At 43.3% G+C, this 27,129-nt stretch overlaps 1 protein-coding gene across 1 annotated transcript; it reads left to right on the top strand.

Annotated features, from left to right (window-relative positions):
• Positions 1-5,723: 5,723 nt before the first annotated feature.
• On the top strand, positions 5,724-9,161 carry LOC129781554 (uncharacterized). The gene has a single exon (XM_055789221.1). It carries the CDS (start codon positions 5,724-5,726, stop codon positions 9,159-9,161), a length of 3,438 nt encoding a protein of 1,145 aa, XP_055645196.1.
• Positions 9,162-27,129: the final 17,968 nt, after the last annotated feature.

Genomic DNA, 27,129 nt, shown 5'->3' with positions numbered 1-27,129 from the left:
TTACATGAGCAATCTTTCACTTGTCTATTTTAGGCATTTCCACAACTATGCATTATTAGTATTGTGGTTCGTGATACTATGACTACGACAATAAATGTCATACATTTTTTACAGTTTTTGAATAATTTATTATTATATACATTAAAAAAAATCTACTAAATATCTATAACTCTGTAATCCTTGACATAGGATTCTGGAGAGAGAGAGAGAGAGAGAGAGAGAGAGAGAGAGAGAGAGAGACAGAAAGATCTGACAAAATTATCCTCAATGTTCATTCATTGAATTCGCGATGACGGTTTCGTTTTCTGTCATTGTGAAGCGAAAAACATAATGGATTTTCAGGTGGAATAAATGCACTACGTGTTTTAACCCTTTCGCTACGAGCGTCGTCTATAGACGACATCCGCGCGACGACCTGTTCGGTTCGGTTTCGGTTTTTGATTTTAGAGACTTTTAACTTTTTCAGTTCATTCGCCTTAAGAAAGGCCCTTGGAAAACTTTACTCAACTCATGCATTACACCTCCACCCTCATTGCCTTGAGAAAGGCACTCGATCCCTCATCGTTCAGCTCGGCCAGCAACGATGTTGTCAAATCGGCGTCCACACAAAGAATGACGACCTGTGTGTACGAGCGTCGTCTTTAGACGACATGAGAGTGATACTGCACATCGATCACACCAGCGCGATGTGCATACTTTTCGGCGCAGTGCTCCGTGCAGCGGTAGCACTCCGACGGAACACACTGTCGTATTGAAAGGGTTAAGCATTCAAATAAATATTAAGAAGTAATAATGAATAATAAACGAAAGAAAGAGCAATCACTATATAAGGGAGAACCGGAGAGCTTTTTATGTAAACTATTCTGACAGTTCTCATTTCCAACCAATATCCTTTTTATTGTGATAAAATAAAAGTCTGAAAAATAAGGATCAATTTAGAAAAATCAGGCCAAATCGAGTGTTTGTCTGACGTTAGGATACAAGCCAAAAAGTCTGGGAAATCTTGAAAAATCAGGAAGGTTGGCATCTTTGCCTGCAACAATAAGCCAGGATTATTTTTTGAAAGAAGTCCCTTCAGAAGATATTGTCTTTTTCTGACTTGGGATTAAATGCTTCTTTGACCCGTCTTGGTAAACCGTCACTATTCAGATATGACCAACCATTCATGAAGTACAACGAAGAATACTTGCTGATTGACGACTTAATTGACTTGAAAACTTACTTAAAGATGGATTTCAGCTAGTTTCCTGGCTAAATAATCTTACCTAGATGACGTCCCTGGCAGATTTAAATTCACATTCATGGATAAATTTGCTGGTAAGATCGTGATTTGGCAAGGTGTTTGCCCTGATGGAGCGAAAGTCAGGATATTTATGGACTTGTTTATTGATTGATGGTTGTTTTGGTTTGAATTTAATTGACAATAACCTAGATCTACCCAATTGTCCTTAATTCCGCCCAATAGAATAATTAGAAAAACATTTGGTAATCTTGAGGCGGAGGATAAAGAAGTTTGGAAAAATAGCTAAGAACACTGCACAGATGATAAAACTTCGGGGCAAACTATCGAAAGAGATTGACACTACAGCTGTGCAATGTTGGATTGCGGGGATCACAAGGAAAGTACGCAGATATATCAGAAATGAAGAGAAATGCGTAATGCGTACTTTTGCGTATCTAACACAACTCTAACTAACTCTAACTATATCTAACATTTGTGAGTTAGTCTCAAAGTATACATCACGATGAAGAAATTCAACAATAAAGGGTGTGTCACATCAAATTGCATCACGGAAAAAACGCTGTAGAAATTTAATTTTTAGGAATTATATCTTCAGCTTTCGCTTATAATCAGATAAGAGTGTATAGATCACGTTGGCCATGCTTCACTGTCAATTTTTCGTAAATTTGGAAAAATGTCGTCGAACGAAAAAGAGCGTCGTGAATTAATCCTGTGCACTCATTTCGAGAATCCAGAGTTGCCACATCAGGACATCGGTAAGATGCTGGGAATCGTCCAATCCACGGTCAGCAGAGTACTAAAACGATACTTCGAGAACCTAACCATCGACCGGAAGGTGAAGAACGGCAAAAATGGATGCTCCGTCAGTGAAAAAGATAACAAGCGCGTAGTTAAGCAGTTTAGACGTGATCCGAGAAGTTCGGTCCGGGATGTCGCTAATAAGCTGAATTTGTCAAGTTCATTCGTCCAGCGGACCAAGCAGCGGGAGGGCCTGCGTACATACAAGGTTCAGAAGGCTCCTAACCGCGACGAAAGGCAAAACATGGTGGGGAAGACGCGAGCCCGGAAGCTGTACACCGAAATGCTGACGAAGCCGCATTGCCTGGTAATGGACGACGAAACCTACGTCAAAGCGGACTTTCGTCAGCTGCCGGGCCTGTTGTTCTTCTCCGCAGAGGACAAATTCAGCGTTCCGGAGGAGATTCGCAAGCAGAAACTATCCAAGTTTGCCAAAAAGTACATGGTGTGGCAAGCGATCTGCTCTTGCGGAAAGCGGAGCGCCCCCTTCGTGATGACCGGCACGGTAAACGGGCAGGTTTACCTTAAGGAGTGCCTACATAAGCGCTTACTACCACTATTGAAGCAGCACGAGGGCCCGACCATCTTCTGGCCGGATCTCGCTTCGTGCAACTATTCAAAGGACGTGTTGGAGTGGTACGAAGCCAACGGGGTCACCTTCGTGCCAAAGGAAATGAACCCGCCCAACGCGCCGTAGCTTCGCCCAATAGAGAAATACTGGGCGATTATGAAGCAGGCCCTCCAGAAGAACCCAAAAGTTGTCAAATCGGAGGCGGACTTCAAGAGAAAATGGATTTCTGTTAAAAAAAAACTACAACCTGACGTTGTACAGAAACTTATGGACGGGGTAAAGAGGAAGGTGCGAGCATACGGGCTTGGGCTCGATGTATGAATAAAAAGAAAATGCCAAAAGTTGTTTAATAGTTTTTATTTTACAGTCTAAAATATTCAAAAGGATCGGTCTACTGGGCGAATTTCTACAGCGTTTTTTCCGTGATGCAATTTGATGTGACACACCCTTTATGAGGAAAAAATGGATGTTCGACCGGGTAACACTCTCAGGCAGCTCAATTCTTTTATTAAAAAATACTGTGTTCACGCCAAAAAGGGAACTTCATGAACCACCCTACATTTTAAAGCTTATCGCCGTTATCTCTCACGCTTAGCTTGAGGTGAAAGCTTTTCCATTGTCATACCATAACCGATCGTTCTGCTCTTGATCTAAATCCAGTCTAGATAAGAGAGAAAGTTGTAATATTTGTAACAATAGGCGAACAATTACTCAAGCCAGGTTCTTCAGAGGATAGAAGCGACAGAATTAGTTAGTCTGGAATCTGCAATCGTATGAAATAGATCGATTTCCAAAATTATCAGAAGATAAGATTTTTTGCCTGAGAATAAAATACAGTTCAAATCCATCAAAATTAAATCTTATGTGCGGATACATAAAGTGGTCCTTTGAACCGGATCATATTCCGGTGTGAAAATTGGACAGTGGAACAATTCGCGTTTGTCATAAAACAATAGTTTGTTCGTGCAGTGAACAATAGTGCATTGTGTTGTGCTAGCACAAATGAACAAAAAACAATTATTCCACTAATAAAAGGAACAATATTCCAGTTGTGTTGCTGTAACAATCCACGTGGCAGATTCTTTGGAAGTGCTTGGCAGACAAGGCGGATCATTCGGAGTTTCCCAAGAATAGGAATTTGAGGTAAATGGTTTGTGGTCCTTTTGCATGCAAGGATTGCATTTGTGGTTGGGTTGAGTTGATCAAATGCGACAAAATAAAGAGAATTGAGAAGCATGAACAAACTAGTTTGATTTCTACACATCGTGGTCCCTGTTCTTGTCTCGGTACATTGCTGGGTTTTTGTTGGCTCGGTTTCTCTTTGGTTGGCTATTGTCTATTGGGTTGTCAGTCAATTTTATGAATATTAAATACTACACAATTGATTCAACTAACCAATTTCTCAGTGAGTTAAGTGAAGTGCATTGCAGAATCCGATCGTTCCGTGGGAGAATAAAATATTCGATTCAAGATGAATAATAGCTTGAGAGAGCTTTTGAAACGGGAACGGAGGCTACGTACCACGATGGACGCAGTCTTCAGTTTCGCGGATAATTTCAGTGAGGAGAATGATAAAGATCAAATAGAAATTCGATTAGAACGACTAGAAGATGCATTTAAAGTGTTCTGTGAAGTGCGAGAAAAGATTGGTTTGATAATGGATGAAACTGCAGAAGACGAAGATGAAGGATTGGAGGAAACAACGACTGTACGCCGAGCAAGATTGGAGGCTGCAACGAAGAAACGAGAAGCTGAAGATGCCGCGATTCTCACAGAAGTCGAAGATTTGTAGTGCCGTACCAAGGCCTTACTAGTGCAGTACCGGACGGAAGACACCAAGGAAAATCACCCACAATCAGCGCCAGTTACCACGATGTCAACGATAAAACTTCCAGAGATCAAACTACCACTCTTCGCTGGAAGACTACACGAATGGGTCACCTTCAGAGATGCCTTCAAGAGCCTCATTCACAAGAATGAAAGACTCTCGGAGGTAGATAAATTTACTTACCTACGATCGTCGCTTTCTGGGGAAGCACTTCAACAAATCGGTTCAATAGAATTGTCTGCTCTAAATTACTCTATTGCTTGGAATGTATTACAAACGAGATATCAAAATAAAAAGCTTATTGTAAAGGCCCATTTAGATGCACTGTTTGCAATCGAAACAATGAAACGAGAAAGTTTCGAGTCCCTTAACCACGTAATATCCGAGTTCGACAAAAACCTCCAGATGCTGAGTAAGGTAGGAGAGCATACAGATGGCTGGAGCACAATTCTAGTTCACATGATTTGTGCCAGACTCGATCCTGTTACTCTCAGATTGTGGGAGACCAATCACAATTCTAAAGAGGTACCTACTTATGAAAACATATTTGAAAAATCATTTATCAGTACTGCAATCAGTGGGCTCAGCCAAACCATTTCAAGCCGAAGCTAGGAAAGCAAAACTTGTGGTGAGTCATCCGTCAACGCAGTCATCCACTCACACGCCAGGTCGATGCTTTTTTTGTTCTGAACCATTTCACTCCGTTTTCCTTTGCAAGAAATTCCAGAAAATGAAGCTTTCCGATCGATATGACTCTGTGAGAAAACACAGACTGTGTTTGAATTGTCTTTCACCAGGGCATATGGTTCGACAGTGCACCAAGGGATCCTGTCGTAATTGTGGAAGAAAACACCATACGCTGCTACATACATCCAACGAATCCTCGAACAATGCACCACAATGTACCTCCGTTCCACAACTGACGAATCGACCTACAGTAGACAGCCAACGCCACCAGACACAACCACCACAGACGAGACCGCAAAACCAGCTCACCACACAATATACATGGCCGAGAGAACACGGTACAACATCACTACATGCTGCCCACACATTGTCGCATAACACTCACCCACAGCAAACCACAGACCAACACGTACCCCACACCAACCTCATCGCACTTCCTGCGCACAGTAGTATACCTACGTGTCAAATTTTACTATCTACCGCTATTGTGCGCGTAACTGAACCTCGTGAGAGCCTTGTTGGATTCCGGCTCTCAACATAGCTTCATAACATCAACCTGCTGTCGCAATCTCAAACTGAAAGAGTTTCCAAACCAGATGGTAATACAAGGAATCGGAACCCATCGCAGTTCATCTAAAGGAGTTGTGAAAGTGAACATCAAACCTCGAATGATATCAATCTCCAATTTCAACGAAGAAATTTACTTCAACGTTCTTACAAAACTCACTATTCCACTACCATCTCAAAGCTTCGACGTGAGTTATTGGAATATTCCAGAAAACATAAATTTAGCAGACCCAGGTTTCTTTGAAAGCGGAGAGATTGATATGATCATAGGAGCAGAATTCTTCCTAGATCTATTGCAAGATGGGAAAATGAAATTGTTCGACATTGGTCCGATCATCCACAACACCTCACTCGGCTGGATTGTTTCTGGGCCACTGCCAGATCCACACGACCTGACAGCAACGACCGTTTCATACGCCTGTTCGACAGCCGAACTTCAAGATCAACTAAGCAAGTTTTGGGAACTGGAAACATGCTACGTGAAAAGTACCAATTCAATCGAAGAATCCGCGTGTGAGGAAATGTTTAATCAAACGACAACTAGAGATGACAGGGGACGTTTTCGAGTAAGTCTCCCAAAGAAACACGGCGTGATCGAAAGGCTTGGAGATTCAAGACGAATTGCAGAGAAACGTTTTCTTAATTTGGAGAAACGTTTCGCCGTCAACCCACAGCTTAAAAAGATGTACTGTGATTTCATTTCTGAATATCGTTCCATGGGTCACATGGTTGAAGTCAATGAAAGCGATATCAGTGACGTAGCATATTACATGCCGCATCATGCAGTGTTGCGGCCAAATTCTACAACATCGAAGCTACGTGTTGTTTTCGACGCGTCTTGTCGAACCACGTCAGGACTATCACTCAACGATGGCTTGATGGTTGGGCCAACTGTGCAGGACGATCTCTTGTCAATAATTTCACGTTTTCGCATGCATCAGGTGGCTATAACGGCAGATATCGCCAAAATGTATAGGATGGTCAACGTACAGAGACAAAATCCTGGTGAAATGCTACGAGCTTTCGAGCTCACCACCGTAACGTACGGGACCGCTTCAGCTCCCTTTTTAGCAACACGATGTTTGCAACAGCTCTCAATCGATGGAGAATCTTCGCATCCAATTGCTGCAAAAATTCTACGAAACGATTTTTACGTAGACGATCTAATCACGGGGGTAGACGAGCCTGAGGAAGGAAAGCGTTTGGTAATCGAAATGATTGATCTTCTCAACACCGCTGGGTTTATACTGAGAAAATGGAATTCAAATTGTGAAAGTGTTAAAACTGAAATTCCCGACGATCTTCGAGATGATCGAAGCTTGATTGCAATTGATGCATCATCCACCGTGAAAACTTTGGGTCTCACATGGGATCCGGTCAACGATTGTTTCACATTTTCAGTCCCACTGCGGAACGAATCTTCGATTATTACCAAGAGGATAGTTTTGTCTGACGCTTCGAAATTGTTTGACCCTTTAGGTCTCATTGGTCCTGTTATAGTGCAGGCAAAAATTTTTATGCAAAAATTGTGGACGATAGACAGTAATTGGGATGACCCGCTGTCGGAAGATCTCCAAGAGTACTGGAGCGAATACCGGAAAAATCTCACCTCATCAAAGACATTTTTCATTCCGCGTTGGAGCGGATTCAAACGCAATTGCGTCGACGTACAATGGCATGGCTTTTGTGACGCATCTGAGAAGGCGTACGGAGCATGCATCTATCTGAGATGTTCACAATTAGATGGTTCAATCACTATTCAACTGATGACTTCTAAGTCACGAGTAGCTCCTCTAGACGAGACCAGAAGGAAACGAAAGAAGCAATCGATTCCTCGACTGGAGCTATCATCTGCCCTTTTGCTCAGTCACCTTTTCGACAAAGTTCATCGTAACATTCCTGTCACAGAAAAGGCGTATTTCTGGACAGATTCCACAATTGTGAAGTGCTGGTTGGCGTCTAGTCCATCGCGTTGGCAGGTGTTCGTCGCTAATAGGGTGTCAGAGATCCAACACCTGACAAAACATGGTGTATGGAATCACGTTCCGGGAACGGAAAATCCCGCTGACATTCTCTCTCGTGGGATAACTCCTCAGGAGCTGCAGAGACAACACAGCTGGTTCAATGGCCCAGCCTGGCTGCATCAACATCCGATGAACTGGCCAAAAGAGACACATTCAACGGTTGAATATTTTGATTCTGCGATTTTGGAAGAAAAAGTCAGTGTGTCAATGGTTACACAGCATTCTTGCCGGAACGATATATTTTATCTACGATCCAGCTTCCCGAAACTGGTTCGTTTAATAGCTCTCATTCGCCGGTTTCGTCATAATGCTCAAGAAAGGCATCGCTATTGCCGAATTGGCGGACCGATAAATTCCAACGAGTATAAAATAGCCATCGAACATCTTGTTAGATTATCACAGCAGGAATCTTTTCACCGTGAATATCTCAACTTAGCGAAGAACAAACAAGTGGAACATTCATCGAGAATTCGTTCCTTATATCCACTGCTACAAGATGACATAATAAGAGTCGGGGGGCGTCTTAGACACGCCTCAGTGTCAGAAGATCGGAAGCATCCTATAATTCTGAACAATCACCATCCATTGTCTAAGTTGATCCTCGACTATTATCACATCAAGTTGTACCACGCAGGACAACAAATGCTTATCGCCAGTGTTAGAGAGAGATTTTGGATCACAAATATCAGAAAACTTGCTCGGAAGGTAATCCACAAGTGTGTGATTTGTTTTCGGGCCAAACCTCGAGCTACTGAACAACTGATGGGAGATCTTCCCCCAGAACGTGTCACTCCAGCTCCACCATTCCTCAGGGTAGGAGTGGACTATTGTGGCCCCTTTCATGTAACCTATCCCAATCGACGAGGAAGTCCAATGAAATGCTTTATATCGATTTTCGTCTGCCTCGTCACGAAGGCAGTTCATTTAGAGCTAGTAGCCGACTTGACCACCGAAGCGTTTTTAGCTGCTCTAAAGCGTTTCATCGCACGGCGCGGAAAACCCATTACTATGATGTGCGACAACGCGAAGAACTTCGTTGGGGCAAACCGTGAGCTCAAGGAGTTGAGAAATCTGTTTTACAAACAGCAATTTCAAAATTCAGTCGTCAAGGAAATGGCAGAAGATCGAATAGACTTCAAATTCATCCCAGCTCGATCTCCGAATTTCAGTGGGCTCTGGGAAGCTGCTGTCAAATTATTCGAGGGCGCTTTTAAAAGAACGATCGGCACAAGAGTTCTGCAGTACGACGAAATGCATACGGTGCTTACGCAAGTCGAGGCGATTTTAAACTCGAGACCATTAACTCCTTTAAGCAATGATCCAGGCGACTTTGAGGCCCTCACCCCAAGTCATTTTTTGGTGCAAAGACAACTAACAGCAGTTGCTGAACCTGACCTAGAATCTGTTCCAACCAATCGATTATCACTCTGGCAAAGAACCTAAAACTACATCCAATTGGTGTGGAAAAAATGGACCACACTTTATCTGTCCGATCTTCATAATCGGACAAAGTGGACCAAGCAACGCAACAATATAGCTATTGGAACCATGGTCATTTTAATGGACGAACGATTACCACCGCTAAAGTGACCTCTTGGCCGTGTTACAGAAATATTTCGTGGATCTGATAACAACATTCGGGTCGTGACGATTCGCACACAAGGAGGAACATTCAAGAGAGCGATTTCCAAGGTGTGCGTCCTTCCCATTCGCGACAATATTAATTCAAGCGACGGAGGAAATTAATTCTGTCATCAAATATACATTCGTACAATCAATAATTTATACACTTCACGAAACCGAGCCGATATAATGTTCCCTGACGTCTTGTCGAATAGATCCTGCTCCTAAGGTACACTACGCATGTTTTGGTGAAGGTCCCAGTTACAATTTCCATTGTGGAGTCCTACTAACGTTCGATTAATTTGACCACTTGAAGGATGAAATTAACCATTACGTCATAAAATGAACTAATGTTTGTCATTTTACATCTACCCATCTCGCCCATTGAGGAATTCGAACAGGAGGATTGATCACCCATCCAGCTTCGAATTCTACCAACCAAGAAGAAGATATCAAAGTTACCAGAAAGCAATACCAGAGAGTTATCACCGACCGTCGAAGCAGTACCGACTATCCGTCCACACTATCCACTAGATTCCTTTGCGATAGAAGACAACGAAGGAACATCATCTCTGCCATAGACGGCGGAGCCGGGGGCCAGAGGGCCCCCGGTACAGGGAAGTCTTTTTATTTTATTTTAATTCAGTTTGAAAAAGCCCTCTATTTTCTTTCCCAGCAATGATGTCGATCCACCCCAGCCAGGGTGGTTTGGAACGGTCCGTAGTCACGAGATACCAAACCACAGGAGCATCCACCATCCACCAGCGAAATCGAACGTACCAGCAGACGAGTTTACCTTACACCAGCCACCAGCCGATATAAGGAGAAGAGTTCCAATTCCGAGTACCACAGGATTTATATGGCTCTCGCAGAGACACAGGAAACGCAGCATATCAAGGGCACCCAAACAGTACAACTGCAAATGCAGTTCCTCATCAGCAACATCGAGTTATATTGTATATGAATTTAAAAATGACAATGTTGAAATTGTATCATTAGTTAGAACCAAATAGTTATGAATCAGTTAGTTGAAATATGTTATCAATAGTTAGTTGAAATATGCGCTATTTCAAGGCGGGCGGTATGTTCACGCCAAAAAGGGAACTTCATGAACCACCCTACATTTTAAAGCTTATCGCCGTTATCTCTCACGCTTAGCTTGAGATGAAAGCTTTTCCATTGTCATACCATAACCGATCGTTCTGCTCTTGATCTAAATCCAGTCTAGATAAGAGAGAAAGTTGTAATATTTGTAACAATAGGCGAACAATTACTCAAGCCAGGTTCTACAGAGGATAGAAGCGACAGAATTAGTTAGTCTGGAATCTGCAATCGTATGAAATAGATCGATTTCCAAAATTATCAGAAGATAAGATTTTTTGCCTGAGAATAAAATACAGTTCAAATCCATCAAAATTAAATCTTATGTGCGGATACATACTGAATACTTTTAAAAAATCTTTGAAAATTATGAACAATTTTCAGATTTGATTTACCGTTCTGAATCTTATTTCGGACAACATCATATTTCTAATATCTTGAAATGCTTAATGCACTGATGATTTAACTATAAAATTAATTATAGTTAAATCATCAGTGCATTAAGCATTTTCACAATTGCTTCTTAAGATCCCATGGTTCCACTATCACTTCATTTGAGAATTACATTTGAATTATTACATAGCAGGAAAAAATCCATCAGCACTACTCATTATCGTTTGTGTTTGACGTTTGCTGAGCGTGAGCACGTAGAATTTACCCCTTCATCAATATTAAAATTTCTCTCATGTTTCATCAGTTCCCATCATCGTTATCGTGTTACTGTGATTGCTTGGTAAGTGTTTCGCAGTTGACTAAAAAATATAATCAAGTGTAATGTAATTTTCGTTCGAAAAATTACACAATAAAATGTCCGAAATATGTTTCAATCTGTCTGAAATTTGATTTTTTTTATAAATAGTGTCCGAAGTTTGATTCTTATTCGCTTGATTTGAAGAGCATTTTATTCGATAATTGTTTGTTTTCAGTCAAATAGGTACCAAAGTGGAAAGCTTAAATTAATAATTTGAACTAATTTATTAAAAATATCAACCAAATAATACCTGTGCATAAAGTTGAGATCTGTTTTCTGCATCATATGCCTTAAGCGTCCGAAATATGATTCAGAACGGCATGCTTTACTTATTAAGCGTGTCCACGTGGACATCATTCATATCCCCTACCCCCCTCATCATGGACAAGCGTGGACAAAGTTGTGGTATGCGGACAGGCCCTTAGTGGTAATTTCTATACGGATAAGGGCCGCTTTAAAGTGGGTTGCAGCCCAATTAACGCACGCTCATCCTAGGAGCAGTTCAGTTCAAGTACGTCCTGTTAGCAAACTACTGCTGTAAAAAGGAAGAAAAATGATCCATTCTGTCGATTTATCCACATCAATCTCAATATGATTTAGATTCGGATACTTTCTGGCCGACGGCAGCGGCTTCTAAGCAATACCCACAATCCACGGGGAGATACAGGATACACATATCGAACAAACCCATTTAACCATTCAAGTAATTCAATGCTGCAGATACAATCCCGAGATGAAAGGTTCCTGCTGCTATCCATCGTCTTGGCACTGTCCGCGCTGGAAAGAAAGGACCCAGAGCTGATGAAGAATCATACACACCCACACACCCATCACAGAGAGAGAGGGCCCAGCCCAAGCAATTCACGGGGCGGGAATTATACCCTGCATGCGTGATAGCCTGAAATTATATTAAAAGCAGCTGCTGGGATTTATGAAAACAAACAACCGGCAGTGCCCTTTCCTCACTACCTTGGGTTAAGTGGGCTGAGGTAGGATTCTGCTTTCCCCTCTCGCGTGTTTCGTTGCATGTTTCAGAAGCGAAGCAATCCGCTCTGGGATGCATGATATCTGATGATAGTGGAATTTTGTGGGGAACAAGACAGGAAGCTCGGCGAGGTCGAGTGGGTGTTTCCCCATTAGATATTTCGTAGATATTTCCACTTTCTGACGGAGGGTGTAAGTGATGAAAGTGAACGTTAATAGAGGTAAGGTTATTATAGTGGTTCGGATCTGCTGGATCCCATATCAGTGTGAAAATTACAAGATTTTAATTTAAATTGGCATTGAACACAGATAATGGAAGGAGTTGTGGAGGCAGTCTTAGTTCAGAAATTTCCCTAATTATATGATTGCATTAAAGCAACCACGATGATGGGAATTCAATGCGCAGGAATTTACATCTCCTCTGCTATATTGAAAAAAATCTCCTGAAGATCTCAATTAACGGGGATTACTTCATGAAAAGTTTAATCGTCTTCCTTCTGCTATGAAGGCAAAAATTCAGGGTACAGTCAGGGCTTCGCACCTGTCGTCGTGCCTTGTTTCGGGAAACTTGATGAAATATTAATACCTGAACCGCTCAATAGCTGGAATGAAAATGTTTCGGAACGTTCGCATCTTCCTAGAAATTCGTAGCGTGGAAGAAAGTTCGGAAAGTGATTGACGGAGAGAAGACGAGTTTTCCTTAGTTTTATCAGCGCATCTACAATTTTTAACATTTCCTACATTCTTGGAAGCTATTCCGCCCAGATTGAGAACAGGGTTTACTCGGGGAAATGAACTCATTTGCCATCACGTGAGTGATGAAATTTATCTTCCCGAATTCTATTGAATAATAACTGAAAACTGCTTGCAGGTGAATGAATATTTTTCCCGGATGTGTAAACTGCTCCACGAAGACACTCTTTAAGTTTTAAATTCATGATATTTCCTCTTCTGGTATTACTTTGATCTGCTAGTCGATTGACTAGCATCTTGTGGGAGACGTTGCTTCTTCCCGAGTTCGCTATCCAAACTTTGTATTCAGCCCGACAGCCTCTGAACTCATCAGCAAAATCGCCCAAACGAAGCTCACGAGCTCACGAGTCACGTCACGTCCTGCTGTTGCTTTCCCTCGGGACCACCAGAATCTTCACCCCGTTCGAACAGCGCAATTGAGAGCATTTGGCTTCTGAGCGCTTTCCACACTATCTGAACATATGGAATAGTTGAGCGACAGGATGAAAAAAAAATCAACTGCACAAGTGATTGCAAACTGAAGCGGAACAAAATGCCTCAAGGACGTTTCTAATTCGAGAAAAAGCTTCTGCTGCTGTTCATTTTTTATTTTGTTACTTTCCCTCCCTCGGTAGCATTGTTTGCACGTTTTCCATTGGCTATTTCAGTTGCGAACTTTGGGTGGGATCTCGGGAGCAAGAGGGGATAAAAGTTCTTGAACGCGTATGCTTACGAACAACTCAGAAATAAACAATTGCCAATCCCAGGAGGGCTTCGGGCGAGGAAACTTTTTCATTCATTGTACGAAAATTTGATTTAGTCATTTCATTAAGATTTTTTTCCACACATTCTTTTCCTTAGCTGTTGGCAAGGGTTAGAGAGTACTGAAACGTGTGAAGAGGACAAACGCCACAACAGTGTTTCTTCTGCGGAAATGATTGATTATTGGTCGTATGTGTCAGCATCAGTGTTATCAATTTTTTTTGTTATGTTATTCTGTCATCAATAATTGTATTACTCTCCGCTAATCATGCCGCTCGTCTACTGCGTTTCCTTCTGATATGTTCTTGTTTGAATTACCTTGACATTGGATAAATTCGTGTTACACTTCTTTTGAAATATCTAAAGTTTGGCATGAATAAATTTGAAAAGAAAACGTTATAATAAACTAGCAAGACGCAACATTACAATCAGGTACGAGGAGGGGTGGCAAAACATGAAAGACATCAATGTTTGGTTTCAGTGGAAAATAATATTAAGGGATTTAAGATAAAATCAGGAAAAATTTAAAAAATATATATATTAAAAACTAGAAGTTGGTTATACAGTCATTCCATGCCAAACCGATTTAGTGGTTCTCAGATTTCCGTGAAAAGCGGTAGTTTCGTTCCTTATCGCAAAATATGAGACCCATATTTTTAAACGGTTTTATTTAGCTTGCCCTGTTTGTATGTTTGTATGTTTGTAACCTGTCTGTAGCGCTGTCCCAGATTAATAGAAATTTGACCTTCATCCTGTAGACCGATTGATCTGAAATTTGGAACACACATTTATCTCTCAAAAAAAAAAATTCAGACGAAAAACGACCAGGTGTAAAAAAAACATTTTTTTTGAAAAAATCAATTTTTCGAGATAACTGTAAATCTCGACGAGTAATGCAATTTTAAGACATTTGGCATCAAATTTTTTTTAAAAACCTCGATTTTCGGTGATTTTACGTTTTTCACAAAAACCAAATTTTAAGGTTTGTGACACCAGTAAATGAAGTCCGAATGAGCTAATATTTCGCATATGGTATATTATCAAATCAAAGCCAATCATTTTATAAACCATCGGCTAACTTTGAAAAATCATAACTCAACAAAGAAAAAAAACGCTTCCCTGGTTTCGAGATATGTTGTGTGAAAAATCCTCAGCATTCCAGAGAAAATATAAAAAACTATAGCGCCTTTGGTCCCGAGACAATGAAAACAATAAAAAACGAATACAATCAATAATAACGAGAGCAGAACTCAAATTTTCTGCAGGTATAGTATTTTTTCGAAAACACCCTAAAATGGAAATGTTCAACCTAACAAAAAAGAAAATAAAAAAATACGGGTCTCATAATTTGCGATAAAGAACAAAACTACCACTTTTGACGAAAATCTGTGAACCACTATATCGGTTTGGCATGGAATGGCTGTATATATGTATTTTTTTTTCTCATAACTCCATCAATATGGGTTTCAAATAAACTGATTAGTAGAACACATTTATTTATGAAAAATACAAATCAAAAAATAGCTGCCACCACAAAAAGGCGCCATATATTTTTTTCTTCAAAATTATATCAATATGGGTATCTAATGAAAGAACTTGACTAGTAGAATACAGTTATTTGTGAAAATGCAAATACAAAATGGCGGATTACATATTTTCTCAGAACTCAATCAATATGGGTTTCAAATGAAATTGAAATTTGATTAGTAGAATACATTTATTTATGAAAAATGCAAATCCAAAATAGCCGCCACCAAAAAACGGCTCAATCTTTATATTTTTTTTTGAAAACTTAATCAATATTAGTATCAAATAAAAGGGCTTGATTAGTAGAACATAGTTGAAAATCAAATCCAAAATGACCACCATTTCAAAACGGCGAAACGGCGATTTTTTTTCAATACCCTACAATATGGGTTTCACATGAAAGTGCTATAAGAACGTAGTAAATCATGAAAAATCCAAATCCAAGATGGCCGCAGTCCACAAATATTCAATTACTTTTTTTAAATGGTTTCATTCAGCTTGACCTGTTTGTATGTATATTTGAATATCCGTGGGGTAGGTACCATGTATTTTTGCAATCCCCTCAATGTCGAAATTCAATTAATGATTTGACTAATAGAATACAGTAAATCAAAAAAATAATCCGAGAAAAATTAGGTAAGATATAAAAAATACAGAAAAGGTGAATGATTTTATTATAGAGAAATATGCAAATGATACAAATAATGTCTAAAAACTAAAAAATAACGGGTGTTAAATAAAAAATGAGAATTTTTTCAATACCTTTTTCAGTAACTCAAATAAAGAGTGTAAAATTTTCTTTCTCCAAGAAAATTGCTTCTTGGGCTCCCTAGAAACAGTAGGCGTGTTTGGTTTTGCTAGTTTGAATTTAGTCAAAGCAAAGATGGCGTCGGAACAGCACGTGCTCTGCGAACGCATTGTACGGTTCTACGAAACGCATTTCCAGCAAGGAAAAAAGTTCACGGTGTCACATTTTGAGGAAGAAAATGTACCTGTCAGTACGGTATATCGTATCCTGGGTTCCCTGAACGTAGAGCGGAAGGTCGGAAGTGGTCTTCCGGTGACGATAATTACGAAGCAGAGGAAGACATCGTTAAAGAAGCTGTTTGACAACAAGGACGCAACCAGCCTGCGTGACGCCGGTCGGAAATATGGCTGCTCCCACGTATTGATCCATCGGACCCTCAAGATGGAAGGAATCGTCTGCAGGAAGAAGACGAGGTCGCCGGTGTACACGGAGGAGCAGATTGAGACGGTTAAATCACAGTGTCGGTGGATGACCAAAAAATACCGTGGGACGTCTTTCGTTCTGAACGACGAAAGCTATTTTCCGCTGTCCAAAACGCATATTCCAGGAAATGATAATTACTACTCCAGCGACAAGTCATCCACACCGCCTGAAGTGAAATACAAGATCAAGCACAAGTTTGAAAAAAAGGTTATGTTGTACATCGCCATTTCCGACCGGGGCATTTCAAAGCCTTGGTTTGAGCCGAGCGGTCTGGCAATCAACCAACAAATCTATCGAGAAGAGTGCCTCGATAAAATCCTGCTGCCGTTCCTGAACGAGCATCACGCGGATGAGAAGTACGTCTTCTGGCCGGACAAGGCGTCTTCCCATTACGCCAAGAAGACGCTGGCGTATCTTGAGGAGAAAAAGATACCGTTCGTGCCGACAGATCGTAACCCAACAAACTTGCCCCAGTGCCGCTCAATAGAGGATTTCTTTGGCTCACTCAGTGCCCTAGTGTATAAAAACAATTGGAGGGCCAAAGACACGAAGCAACTGACTACAAGAATCCGGAATTGTATCCGGGAAATGGACGTTCTTGTGAGAGCATCGCGACAAAGTTGCGTCGAACAGCAGACCACGGCCCTTACTCAAATATTCACTGACATTTTTTTGAAGAAAATACATTATGTTATTAATAAAAAAAAATACTGAAATCGATGAGAATAAAAAAAAAATTTATATGTGATTGAAAAAATATTTTTTATTTAACACCCGTTAAAATAAATAAAAAAAAACTTTTTAAGTTTAACGGTTTCTTTGTAATTAAACATAATAATAATACAGATAGTGTACTAAAAGCTAGAACATAATTAGGGTACTTCCCTAAGTTAGCGGTTATCATACCCCAACCTTCATTAAAATCGTGGGGCACGCTGCGTTAGCCAATTCTGTTGCTTTCATTTGAAAGATGAGAAAATTTAGTACCGGATTTAGTAGTAGAACATTTTAATTAGTGTATTTAAATAACATTTTGAAGGTGAAAAATTTAGAGTTAGTGATTTTTAATTCGTAATTATTAATTTTATCTCAAACATTCAAATTAAACTTGATTGTTTCTATCAATAAAATTAAAGCTCTGAAACCACTCTACAATTTGTTCTTTGACGCCCAACTTCTATCTTTCTTAATCTCGCTGCAATATCAATATAAAATATTCCTGTTGAAAATTCAAACAAAATCTTCAAAAATCCCACTCTACTTATAATAGCCACTTAAATTTCACCTCAACGTTGAAAGGTTACATTTTTCTTGAAAAAAGTCATATTTGGACTAAAAAAAAGTATTTCTTTTCCAAATTGTTAATAATCGAATCACATATAATCGAGTCTTTTTATAATCGAGACTGTATATAATCGAGTCCGACCTGTATTTGCAATGCAGATTTCTTCTGGCTTATTGGTTTTGAAGGTAGTGTTCGGGAAACCGTAAATCGGACCAACCAAAACGTGGCAGTTAGGGCGCTTGACATTTCACAATTATTCAATTGTTTATCACATGAAAAATAAAATTTTATTCATTGTGATAGGTGCGTAGAAATATTTCCTATCAATTGAGGCAAACATCTTTCCGATCTATTAAGAAATGTTCGAGTTATGTGCATTCGAAATCCTTCGTTTTTTACCTGCATATTCTGTGTGATTTTCATTTTACACTTCCTAACAAAGTTGATGTTGTTTTCTTATTTTTTTGATGTATTGGTTTTTTATAGTTTGCATGGTCTCGGAACCAATCGGCGCTATATATTTTTTTATATTTTTCATTAAAAGCTGATGTTTTTTACATAGCATATCCAAAAATCAGAGAGGCCTTTTTTGTTCTTGAGTTATGATTTTTCCAAATTGATCGATGGTCCAAAACATCAATATTTACCCCTTTTTTCCACCACGAAAATTCATAAGAACTAATGAACCGATTTGTATGATCAACATATCAAATTAAAGACAATGAGCCTAGTCTTGTTTAAAAAAAATATTATACTTGATAGAATTTTTTTTTTCGTAATTTTTTATTTGTAATTGTTTTGCATAGTTTACATGGTTTCGGGATTATATTTTTATATGGTTTTTCTAGAAAGCTGAGGTTTTTTTCACATAACATATCAGAGTATCTGAGAGGCGTTTTTTTCGATTTTCAGTCAAGATTTTTCAAAGTTAACATGTTTTCAGCTTTTTTTTTCAATATTCCTATGTGACTAGAGTCCATTTTTTACACGAGATAGCCAACTCATTGGTTTCAAATTGATATATCATTTATTTAAACCAGCCCAACATTCCAAAAGTTATGAATTTTTGAAAAAAAGACTTATTTGGAAAAAAGAGAGAAAATGATTTTCGGACCATCTTTGAAAAATCATATCTTAACAACAAAAAAGATATTATATGAGAATGAGATATGAGAAAAAAATTAGCTTTCAAGAAAAAAGTAGCGTCCTTGGTGCTGAGACCATGAGAACTATGAATAACAAATACAATCAATAATTACAAAAGCAAAATCCATTTTTTTGCATGTATTGTATTTTTTTCAGAGCTTGAGCTTGAGCTTGGGTAGACTGTACAATTCGTAGTTGCTCTCCGTGATTGACCTGAACCAACCCAATTGCACGAAGAACACACAGAATGACGCTTGGGATTAGCAAATCATTCTCGTTGTGCAATTTTCGGTGATTCGAGCTTTGAATGGTCAATAACGACACCGGCCACGTCCTTACAGTCCCTACCAGGGGAAGGGAAGGAATGTTAGTATGATATTCGCCGCCCGAAGGCCAGAAGGGTCGCCTCTATAGCGAGGTTCCCTTGCGTTTATCATGGAAGGGATAGTTGTTAGTGGGAAGAGTTAAGTAAAAATCAGGATTCACTGCGGTAAATGATGTGATTCTAAAATTTTTTGATTTTAAATTTAAAATTTTTAAATTTCAAAGTTTTTGAATTTTTAAATTTTAGAATTTTAATTATTTTTATTGGCAGACTTATCTCACTTCTTAACTAGGCGAACCTAGCCAGAATTTTCACCTGCCCCCGGGCTTCTGAATGCCAAAGGGGGACTAGGCTCTGCGGAATGCACGTATCTGCATGCTCGTGCTGTTTCAGTCCTGACCGAGAAATTGTCGGACAATCGCGCAGGTGCTAAGGATGACCGACTTTTGGATGCCGGCCAATTCCTTCTCCATGTTCAACACCTTTAGCGCTTCCAGAAGTGTCTTCGGGACAATTCCAGTTCCAGAGAGAACGACTGGAACAATTCTTGGGACCTCCCTTAGCCCCCACAGTTCCTTGAGCTCCACGGCCAATGGTCGGTACTTGCAGATTTTGCGACCGTGGGTCTCCTCCAGATTCTGGTTCAGTGGAATAGCGACATCGATGATGGTGACTTTGCGGTCGCTCTTGTCGTAAACCATTATATCTGGGCGGTTGTGGTGGATCGAGAGGTCGGTCAGAACAGTGCGATCCCAGTACAGCTTGAAACGGTCATTTTCCAGGACAGGTGCAGTCAGGTACCGGTAGTTTGGTACGTTGTCTTCCAGTAGAGCACATTGGAGCGCCAGTTGTCGATGAACAATACGGGCCACGTTGTTGTGGCGCTCGGTGTAGGCTGCGTTGGCCAAAACGGGACAGCCTCCCATAATGTGCTCTATGTTTTCACCTGGTTGATGGCACATCCGGCAAATGTCATCAACGTCTTGATGCCAGACGTACCGCCTGCAGTTTCTCGTCGGCATTATCCTGTCCTGGATGGCTATCATGTCGGCTTCTACTACTGAAGAGAGTTCACCACGCGTTAGCCACAGATTAGATGCGGCCTTGTCGACGTGTGGCCGGTCCAGTTGATGGGGGTGGGCACCATGCACTGCCTTCTGCTTCCAAGCTGCAATCTTCTCCTCCACTGTCTGCAGATTGCAGTTGAGTTGGTACTCCGCTTGCGCCAAGTGCAGAGCGCTGTATCCTCTGTCGGCGGCGCAGACAGCCCGGTATAGCGCGTTTTGGTTGGCGCGTTCTGCGAAGTACTCGCGCAGTTGTCGTACCTGGGCAACACACAGTGCAGATATATCGACTATTCCAAGTCCCCCTTCTTTGCGTGGCAGTGAAACTCTCTCCAGTGCCGATTGAGGATGGTGCATTCCGGCCTCTTTGAATGCTTTCCTCATCCTCCTCTCAAGGTCCTCTAGGTTAGTTTTGCTCCATTTGACTACACCAAAACTGAAGGTCAGTAGGGGAACCGCGAATGTGTTGATCGCGCGTACCTTGTTCCCCGCGTTGAGGAAAGTCCTCAGGACACAGTTCACTCGACTCAAGAACTTGTCTCGCAGCTCCGTCTTGATGTCGGAGTGGCGAATCCCGGTGAGCTGTCGGAATCCAAGATATTTATAGGATTCGCCACGAACCATGTCTCTTATGAACTCGCCGTCATAGACCTCGTAACCTCCGGATTCGGTAAGCTGCCCTTTCAGCAGATGGACACAGCGGCACTTGTCGAGGCCGAACTCCATGCAGATGTCCCTGCTTATGTCTTCGACAACCCGGATAGCTACACCTAGACGCTGACGTGAATCAGCGTAGACCTTGAGATCATCCATGTAGAAGGTATGGGTCACTTCTTCGTGGGCGCCGTCGCCATACCTTATTTTATAGCCATGACCGTTTCTATTGAGCGTCCTACTGAGGGGGTTCAGTGCCAGACAAAACCAAAGCGGGCTGAAAGAGTCGCCTTGGAATATCCCCCTCTTTATCTGCAGCGTTCTAGACTGCAACACATTTTCCCCATCACTGAGGTGCAGAGACGTGCTCCACTGCCTCATCGCATGCTGCAGGAACCTAACGACGACGGGATCAATCTTGTATAGCTCCAATACCCGGACGAGAAACGAGTGAGGTATGGAGTCATAAGCCTTCCTGTAATCGATGTAGGCCATACTTAGGTTCCGCTGGTTATATACCGCCTGGCCGACTATGGCTGCGTCGATGATGGCCTGGTCTTTGCAGCCATGCGTATTTTTCCTGCATCCTTTCTGCTCTTCTGCGATGATATGGTGTTGTTCGCAGTGGGCAGAAACTTTGGCGGTTATGATGCTGCTTAATATCTTGTACAGACTCGATAGGCACGTTATCGGCCTGTACTTTGATGGGTTCAATGTGTTGCTGTCTTTCGGGAGGAGGAATGTGACGCCACGGGTGGCGAATTCAGGGAGGTTGTGTGGGTCACGTAGCACCTTGTTGAAGCACTCAGCTATCTTTTGATGTGCGACGGTCAGCTTCTTGTGCCAGAAGTTCTGAACACCATCGGGGCCCGGTGCTGCCCAGTTCCTCAGGTACCGCGAGGCTTCGCGGACATCGTTCTCTTCGACGATGATAGCTGGCATCTCTCCAATTTCACCACAACTCTCCTCCTCCCGTCTTAACCACATTTGCCCGTCGCGATGTTGTACTGGGGTCTCCCAAATACCAGCCCAGAAGTTCGTCACATCGCTAATATCTGGCAAACCTTCGCGGTAGTCGGGCTTCTCGTCGCTAATGTGGTCGTAGAACGCTTTTTCGTTATCTCTGAACATCCGATTTTGTTCCTGGCGCTTTGCAGAGTCAGAGTAACGTTTCAGCCGTTTAGTTAGGACGCTCAATTGCTGTACCAGTGTGTCGAGTTTTTCCGTCAGCTGGTGAGCTCCCAGCTGGCGAAGTTCAGTAGGCCGCACGATCACAGCAACTTGGCGACATAATTTCGCCGATCTGTTGCCTCTTTTGTACGCCATCAGTCTTCCAATTGCGGCGCGCTTGTTTAGGATCCGTTGCTCCAATCTTCTTCGCCATGGAGGCTCACGCCTTTCACGGAGATGTTGGAGCAGTCCGCCTCTTGGCCTAATACGGTATCCTAAACTTTTGGCGGTCGCCACAGCAGCACAGTAAACTTTCAGTTGCAGCTCCTCCATGTTCTCAGCATCAACCAAGTGCAGCGGAAGAACGTGCTCGTTCATGAGCTTTACTGCACTTGTCAGACTGCGGGAATGCTGCAACTTCGGGATCCTGGGGCGCGACAATGGGTCTGTGTCGCGGAACTGTGAGATCGCCTCGTCGTAGTGGAAGACCAGATCGCGTAGTAGTTGTTGATCTGGCTGTGGATCTTCCGGCTCAGGGGGTTGTTGTACTGTGGCCTCCACTGGTGCTGATTCGCGTGCTCCACTCGCGAATGAATTGCTCAGCCGTACTGAACTTCGTCTCGACACATCGCTTGCTCTGTAGTTCCTGGAGCTTATTTCTCTCTGCACCTGCTGCTTGATCTCGTCGATTTGCGTTTGGGAGAGCATGTTGTTGCGTACTATCGCTCTACGCCTCGCGTTCATCGCGTTCTGATCAAGCCTCCCGACGAACTCTGGATACGCTTCCTCGAACATTGTTAGTATTCGAGAGCGACCGCTCATGTCCGTCTCCAAAGCAGTGCAGATGTAATAGGCGCGGATCACGAATTCATTCATTTCGTGTGTCCACATGATCCGGCGCCTAGTGGTACCCACAAGTGTGGACGACTGTCGTCTGGCAGTCGCAACACGTCTCGTAGGCGCAGCGTTTCTTGGGTGATGTCGATGGCTGCTGTTTCCGTGTGGCGGTAGCTCTTCGGGTTGAACCCGGCTGGTGGCCCGCTCTTGCACATCGCCCTCCAGCCGCTGGCCGCTCGCTCTTACGCCCGTTCCAGGACCAGCTCCAGTTCGGGGACCCTCCTCGGGTGATCGCATTCTAATTACTCTTCGTGAACGTAGCTCCATTTTCTGGGTGTATCTCCTTTGCCCGGGAGACAGCGGGTTGGCAAGGCCTCCATGACCCGGGAGGCCTTCCCCGGGAGAGATATAGCGCTCTGACTCGCTCGCACCCCCTCACTTAGCCACTTTCGACACCCGTTCTCGGAGCCAAGACCAGGTGTGTGTTTCCAGTTCACGCCCGATCTAAAAATGTCGTCATATGATCTTCGTGGAGGCGTGAGATAGGAACATTTGAGACCAACAGGCAGGCTCCTACCCTATGTTGATCCCCATTTGAGAACCTAATTATTTATTTAATTAATTTATTTAATTATTTTTATTTTTGGTTTTTTATTTTATTTGGCAGACTTATCTCACTTCTTAACTAGGCGAACCTAGCCAGAATTTTCACCTGCCCCCGGGCTTCTGAATGCCAAAGGGGGACTAGGCTCTGCGGAATGCACGTATCTGCATGCTCGTGCTGTTTCAGTCCTGACCGAGAAATTGTCGGACAATCGCGCAGGTGCTAAGGATGACCGACTTTTGGATGCCGGCCAATTCCTTCTCCATGTTCAACACCTTTAGCGCTTCCAGAAGTGTCTTCGGGACAATTCCAGTTCCAGAGAGAACGACTGGAACAATTCTTGGGACCTCCCTTAGCCCCCACAGTTCCTTGAGCTCCACGGCCAATGGTCGGTACTTGCAGATTTTGCGACCGTGGGTCTCCTCCAGATTCTGGTTCAGTGGAATAGCGACATCGATGATGGTGACTTTGCGGTCGCTCTTGTCGTAAACCATTATATCTGGGCGGTTGTGGTGGATCGAGAGGTCGGTCAGAACAGTGCGATCCCAGTACAGCTTGAAACGGTCATTTTCCAGGACAGGTGCAGTCAGGTACCGGTAGTTTGGTACGTTGTCTTCCAGTAGAGCACATTGGAGCGCCAGTTGTCGATGAACAATACGGGCCACGTTGTTGTGGCGCTCGGTGTAGGCTGCGTTGGCCAAAACGGGACAGCCTCCCATAATGTGCTCTATGTTTTCACCTGGTTGATGGCACATCCGGCAAATGTCATCAACGTCTTGATGCCAGACGTACCGCCTGCAGTTTCTCGTCGGCATTATCCTGTCCTGGATGGCTATCATGTCGGCTTCTACTACTGAAGAGAGTTCACCACGCGTTAGCCACAGATTAGATGCGGCCTTGTCGACGTGTGGCCGGTCCAGTTGATGGGGGTGGGCACCATGCACTGCCTTCTGCTTCCAAGCTGCAATCTTCTCCTCCACTGTCTGCAGATTGCAGTTGAGTTGGTACTCCGCTTGCGCCAAGTGCAGAGCGCTGTATCCTCTGTCGGCGGCGCAGACAGCCCGGTATAGCGCGTTTTGGTTGGCGCGTTCTGCGAAGTACTCGCGCAGTTGTCGTACCTGGGCAACACACAGTGCAGATATATCGACTATTCCAAGTCCCCCTTCTTTGCGTGGCAGTGAAACTCTCTCCAGTGCCGATTGAGGATGGTGCATTCCGGCCTCTTTGAATGCTTTCCTCATCCTCCTCTCAAGGTCCTCTAGGTTAGTTTTGCTCCATTTGACTACACCAAAACTGAAGGTCAGTAGGGGAACCGCGAATGTGTTGATCGCGCGTACCTTGTTCCCCGCGTTGAGGAAAGTCCTCAGGACACAGTTCACTCGACTCAAGAACTTGTCTCGCAGCTCCGTCTTGATGTCGGAGTGGCGAATCCCGGTGAGCTGTCGGAATCCAAGATATTTATAGGATTCGCCACGAACCATGTCTCTTATGAACTCGCCGTCATAGACCTCGTAACCTCCGGATTCGGTAAGCTGCCCTTTCAGCAGATGGACACAGCGGCACTTGTCGAGGCCGAACTCCATGCAGATGTCCCTGCTTATGTCTTCGACAACCCGGATAGCTACACCTAGACGCTGACGTGAATCAGCGTAGACCTTGAGATCATCCATGTAGAAGGTATGGGTCACTTCTTCGTGGGCGCCGTCGCCATACCTTATTTTATAGCCATGACCGTTTCTATTGAGCGTCCTACTGAGGGGGTTCAGTGCCAGACAAAACCAAAGCGGGCTGAAAGAGTCGCCTTGGAATATCCCCCTCTTTATCTGCAGCGTTCTAGACTGCAACACATTTTCCCCATCACTGAGGTGCAGAGACGTGCTCCACTGCCTCATCGCATGCTGCAGGAACCTAACGACGACGGGATCAATCTTGTATAGCTCCAATACCCGGACGAGAAACGAGTGAGGTATGGAGTCATAAGCCTTCCTGTAATCGATGTAGGCCATACTTAGGTTCCGCTGGTTATATACCGCCTGGCCGACTATGGCTGCGTCGATGATGGCCTGGTCTTTGCAGCCATGCGTATTTTTCCTGCATCCTTTCTGCTCTTCTGCGATGATATGGTGTTGTTCGCAGTGGGCAGAAACTTTGGCGGTTATGATGCTGCTTAATATCTTGTACAGACTCGATAGGCACGTTATCGGCCTGTACTTTGATGGGTTCAATGTGTTGCTGTCTTTCGGGAGGAGGAATGTGACGCCACGGGTGGCGAATTCAGGGAGGTTGTGTGGGTCACGTAGCACCTTGTTGAAGCACTCAGCTATCTTTTGATGTGCGACGGTCAGCTTCTTGTGCCAGAAGTTCTGAACACCATCGGGGCCCGGTGCTGCCCAGTTCCTCAGGTACCGCGAGGCTTCGCGGACATCGTTCTCTTCGACGATGATAGCTGGCATCTCTCCAATTTCACCACAACTCTCCTCCTCCCGTCTTAACCACATTTGCCCGTCGCGATGTTGTACTGGGGTCTCCCAAATACCAGCCCAGAAGTTCGTCACATCGCTAATATCTGGCAAACCTTCGCGGTAGTCGGGCTTCTCGTCGCTAATGTGGTCGTAGAACGCTTTTTCGTTATCTCTGAACATCCGATTTTGTTCCTGGCGCTTTGCAGAGTCAGAGTAACGTTTCAGCCGTTTAGTTAGGACGCTCAATTGCTGTACCAGTGTGTCGAGTTTTTCCGTCAGCTGGTGAGCTCCCAGCTGGCGAAGTTCAGTAGGCCGCACGATCACAGCAACTTGGCGACATAATTTCGCCGATCTGTTGCCTCTTTTGTACGCCATCAGTCTTCCAATTGCGGCGCGCTTGTTTAGGATCCGTTGCTCCAATCTTCTTCGCCATGGAGGCTCACGCCTTTCACGGAGATGTTGGAGCAGTCCGCCTCTTGGCCTAATACGGTATCCTAAACTTTTGGCGGTCGCCACAGCAGCACAGTAAACTTTCAGTTGCAGCTCCTCCATGTTCTCAGCATCAACCAAGTGCAGCGGAAGAACGTGCTCGTTCATGAGCTTTACTGCACTTGTCAGACTGCGGGAATGCTGCAACTTCGGGATCCTGGGGCGCGACAATGGGTCTGTGTCGCGGAACTGTGAGATCGCCTCGTCGTAGTGGAAGACCAGATCGCGTAGTAGTTGTTGATCTGGCTGTGGATCTTCCGGCTCAGGGGGTTGTTGTACTGTGGCCTCCACTGGTGCTGATTCGCGTGCTCCACTCGCGAATGAATTGCTCAGCCGTACTGAACTTCGTCTCGACACATCGCTTGCTCTGTAGTTCCTGGAGCTTATTTCTCTCTGCACCTGCTGCTTGATCTCGTCGATTTGCGTTTGGGAGAGCATGTTGTTGCGTACTATCGCTCTACGCCTCGCGTTCATCGCGTTCTGATCAAGCCTCCCGACGAACTCTGGATACGCTTCCTCGAACATTGTTAGTATTCGAGAGCGACCGCTCATGTCCGTCTCCAAAGCAGTGCAGATGTAATAGGCGCGGATCACGAATTCATTCATTTCGTGTGTCCACATGATCCGGCGCCTAGTGGTACCCACAAGTGTGGACGACTGTCGT

The sequence above is a fragment of the Toxorhynchites rutilus genome, chromosome 1, assembly GCF_029784135.1.
Source record: "Toxorhynchites rutilus septentrionalis strain SRP chromosome 1, ASM2978413v1, whole genome shotgun sequence".
NCBI lineage: Eukaryota > Metazoa > Arthropoda > Insecta > Diptera > Culicidae > Toxorhynchites > Toxorhynchites rutilus.
Note: the sequence above shows the minus strand (reverse complement) of the source record. Positions and strands in the feature narration are given on the sequence as shown.

What these genes read in the sequence shown, in the direction of transcription:
- LOC129781554 (XM_055789221.1), top strand. Translation starts at nt 5,724, where the DNA reads ATGGTAATACAAGGAATCGGAACCCATCGCAGTTCATCTAAAGGAGTT.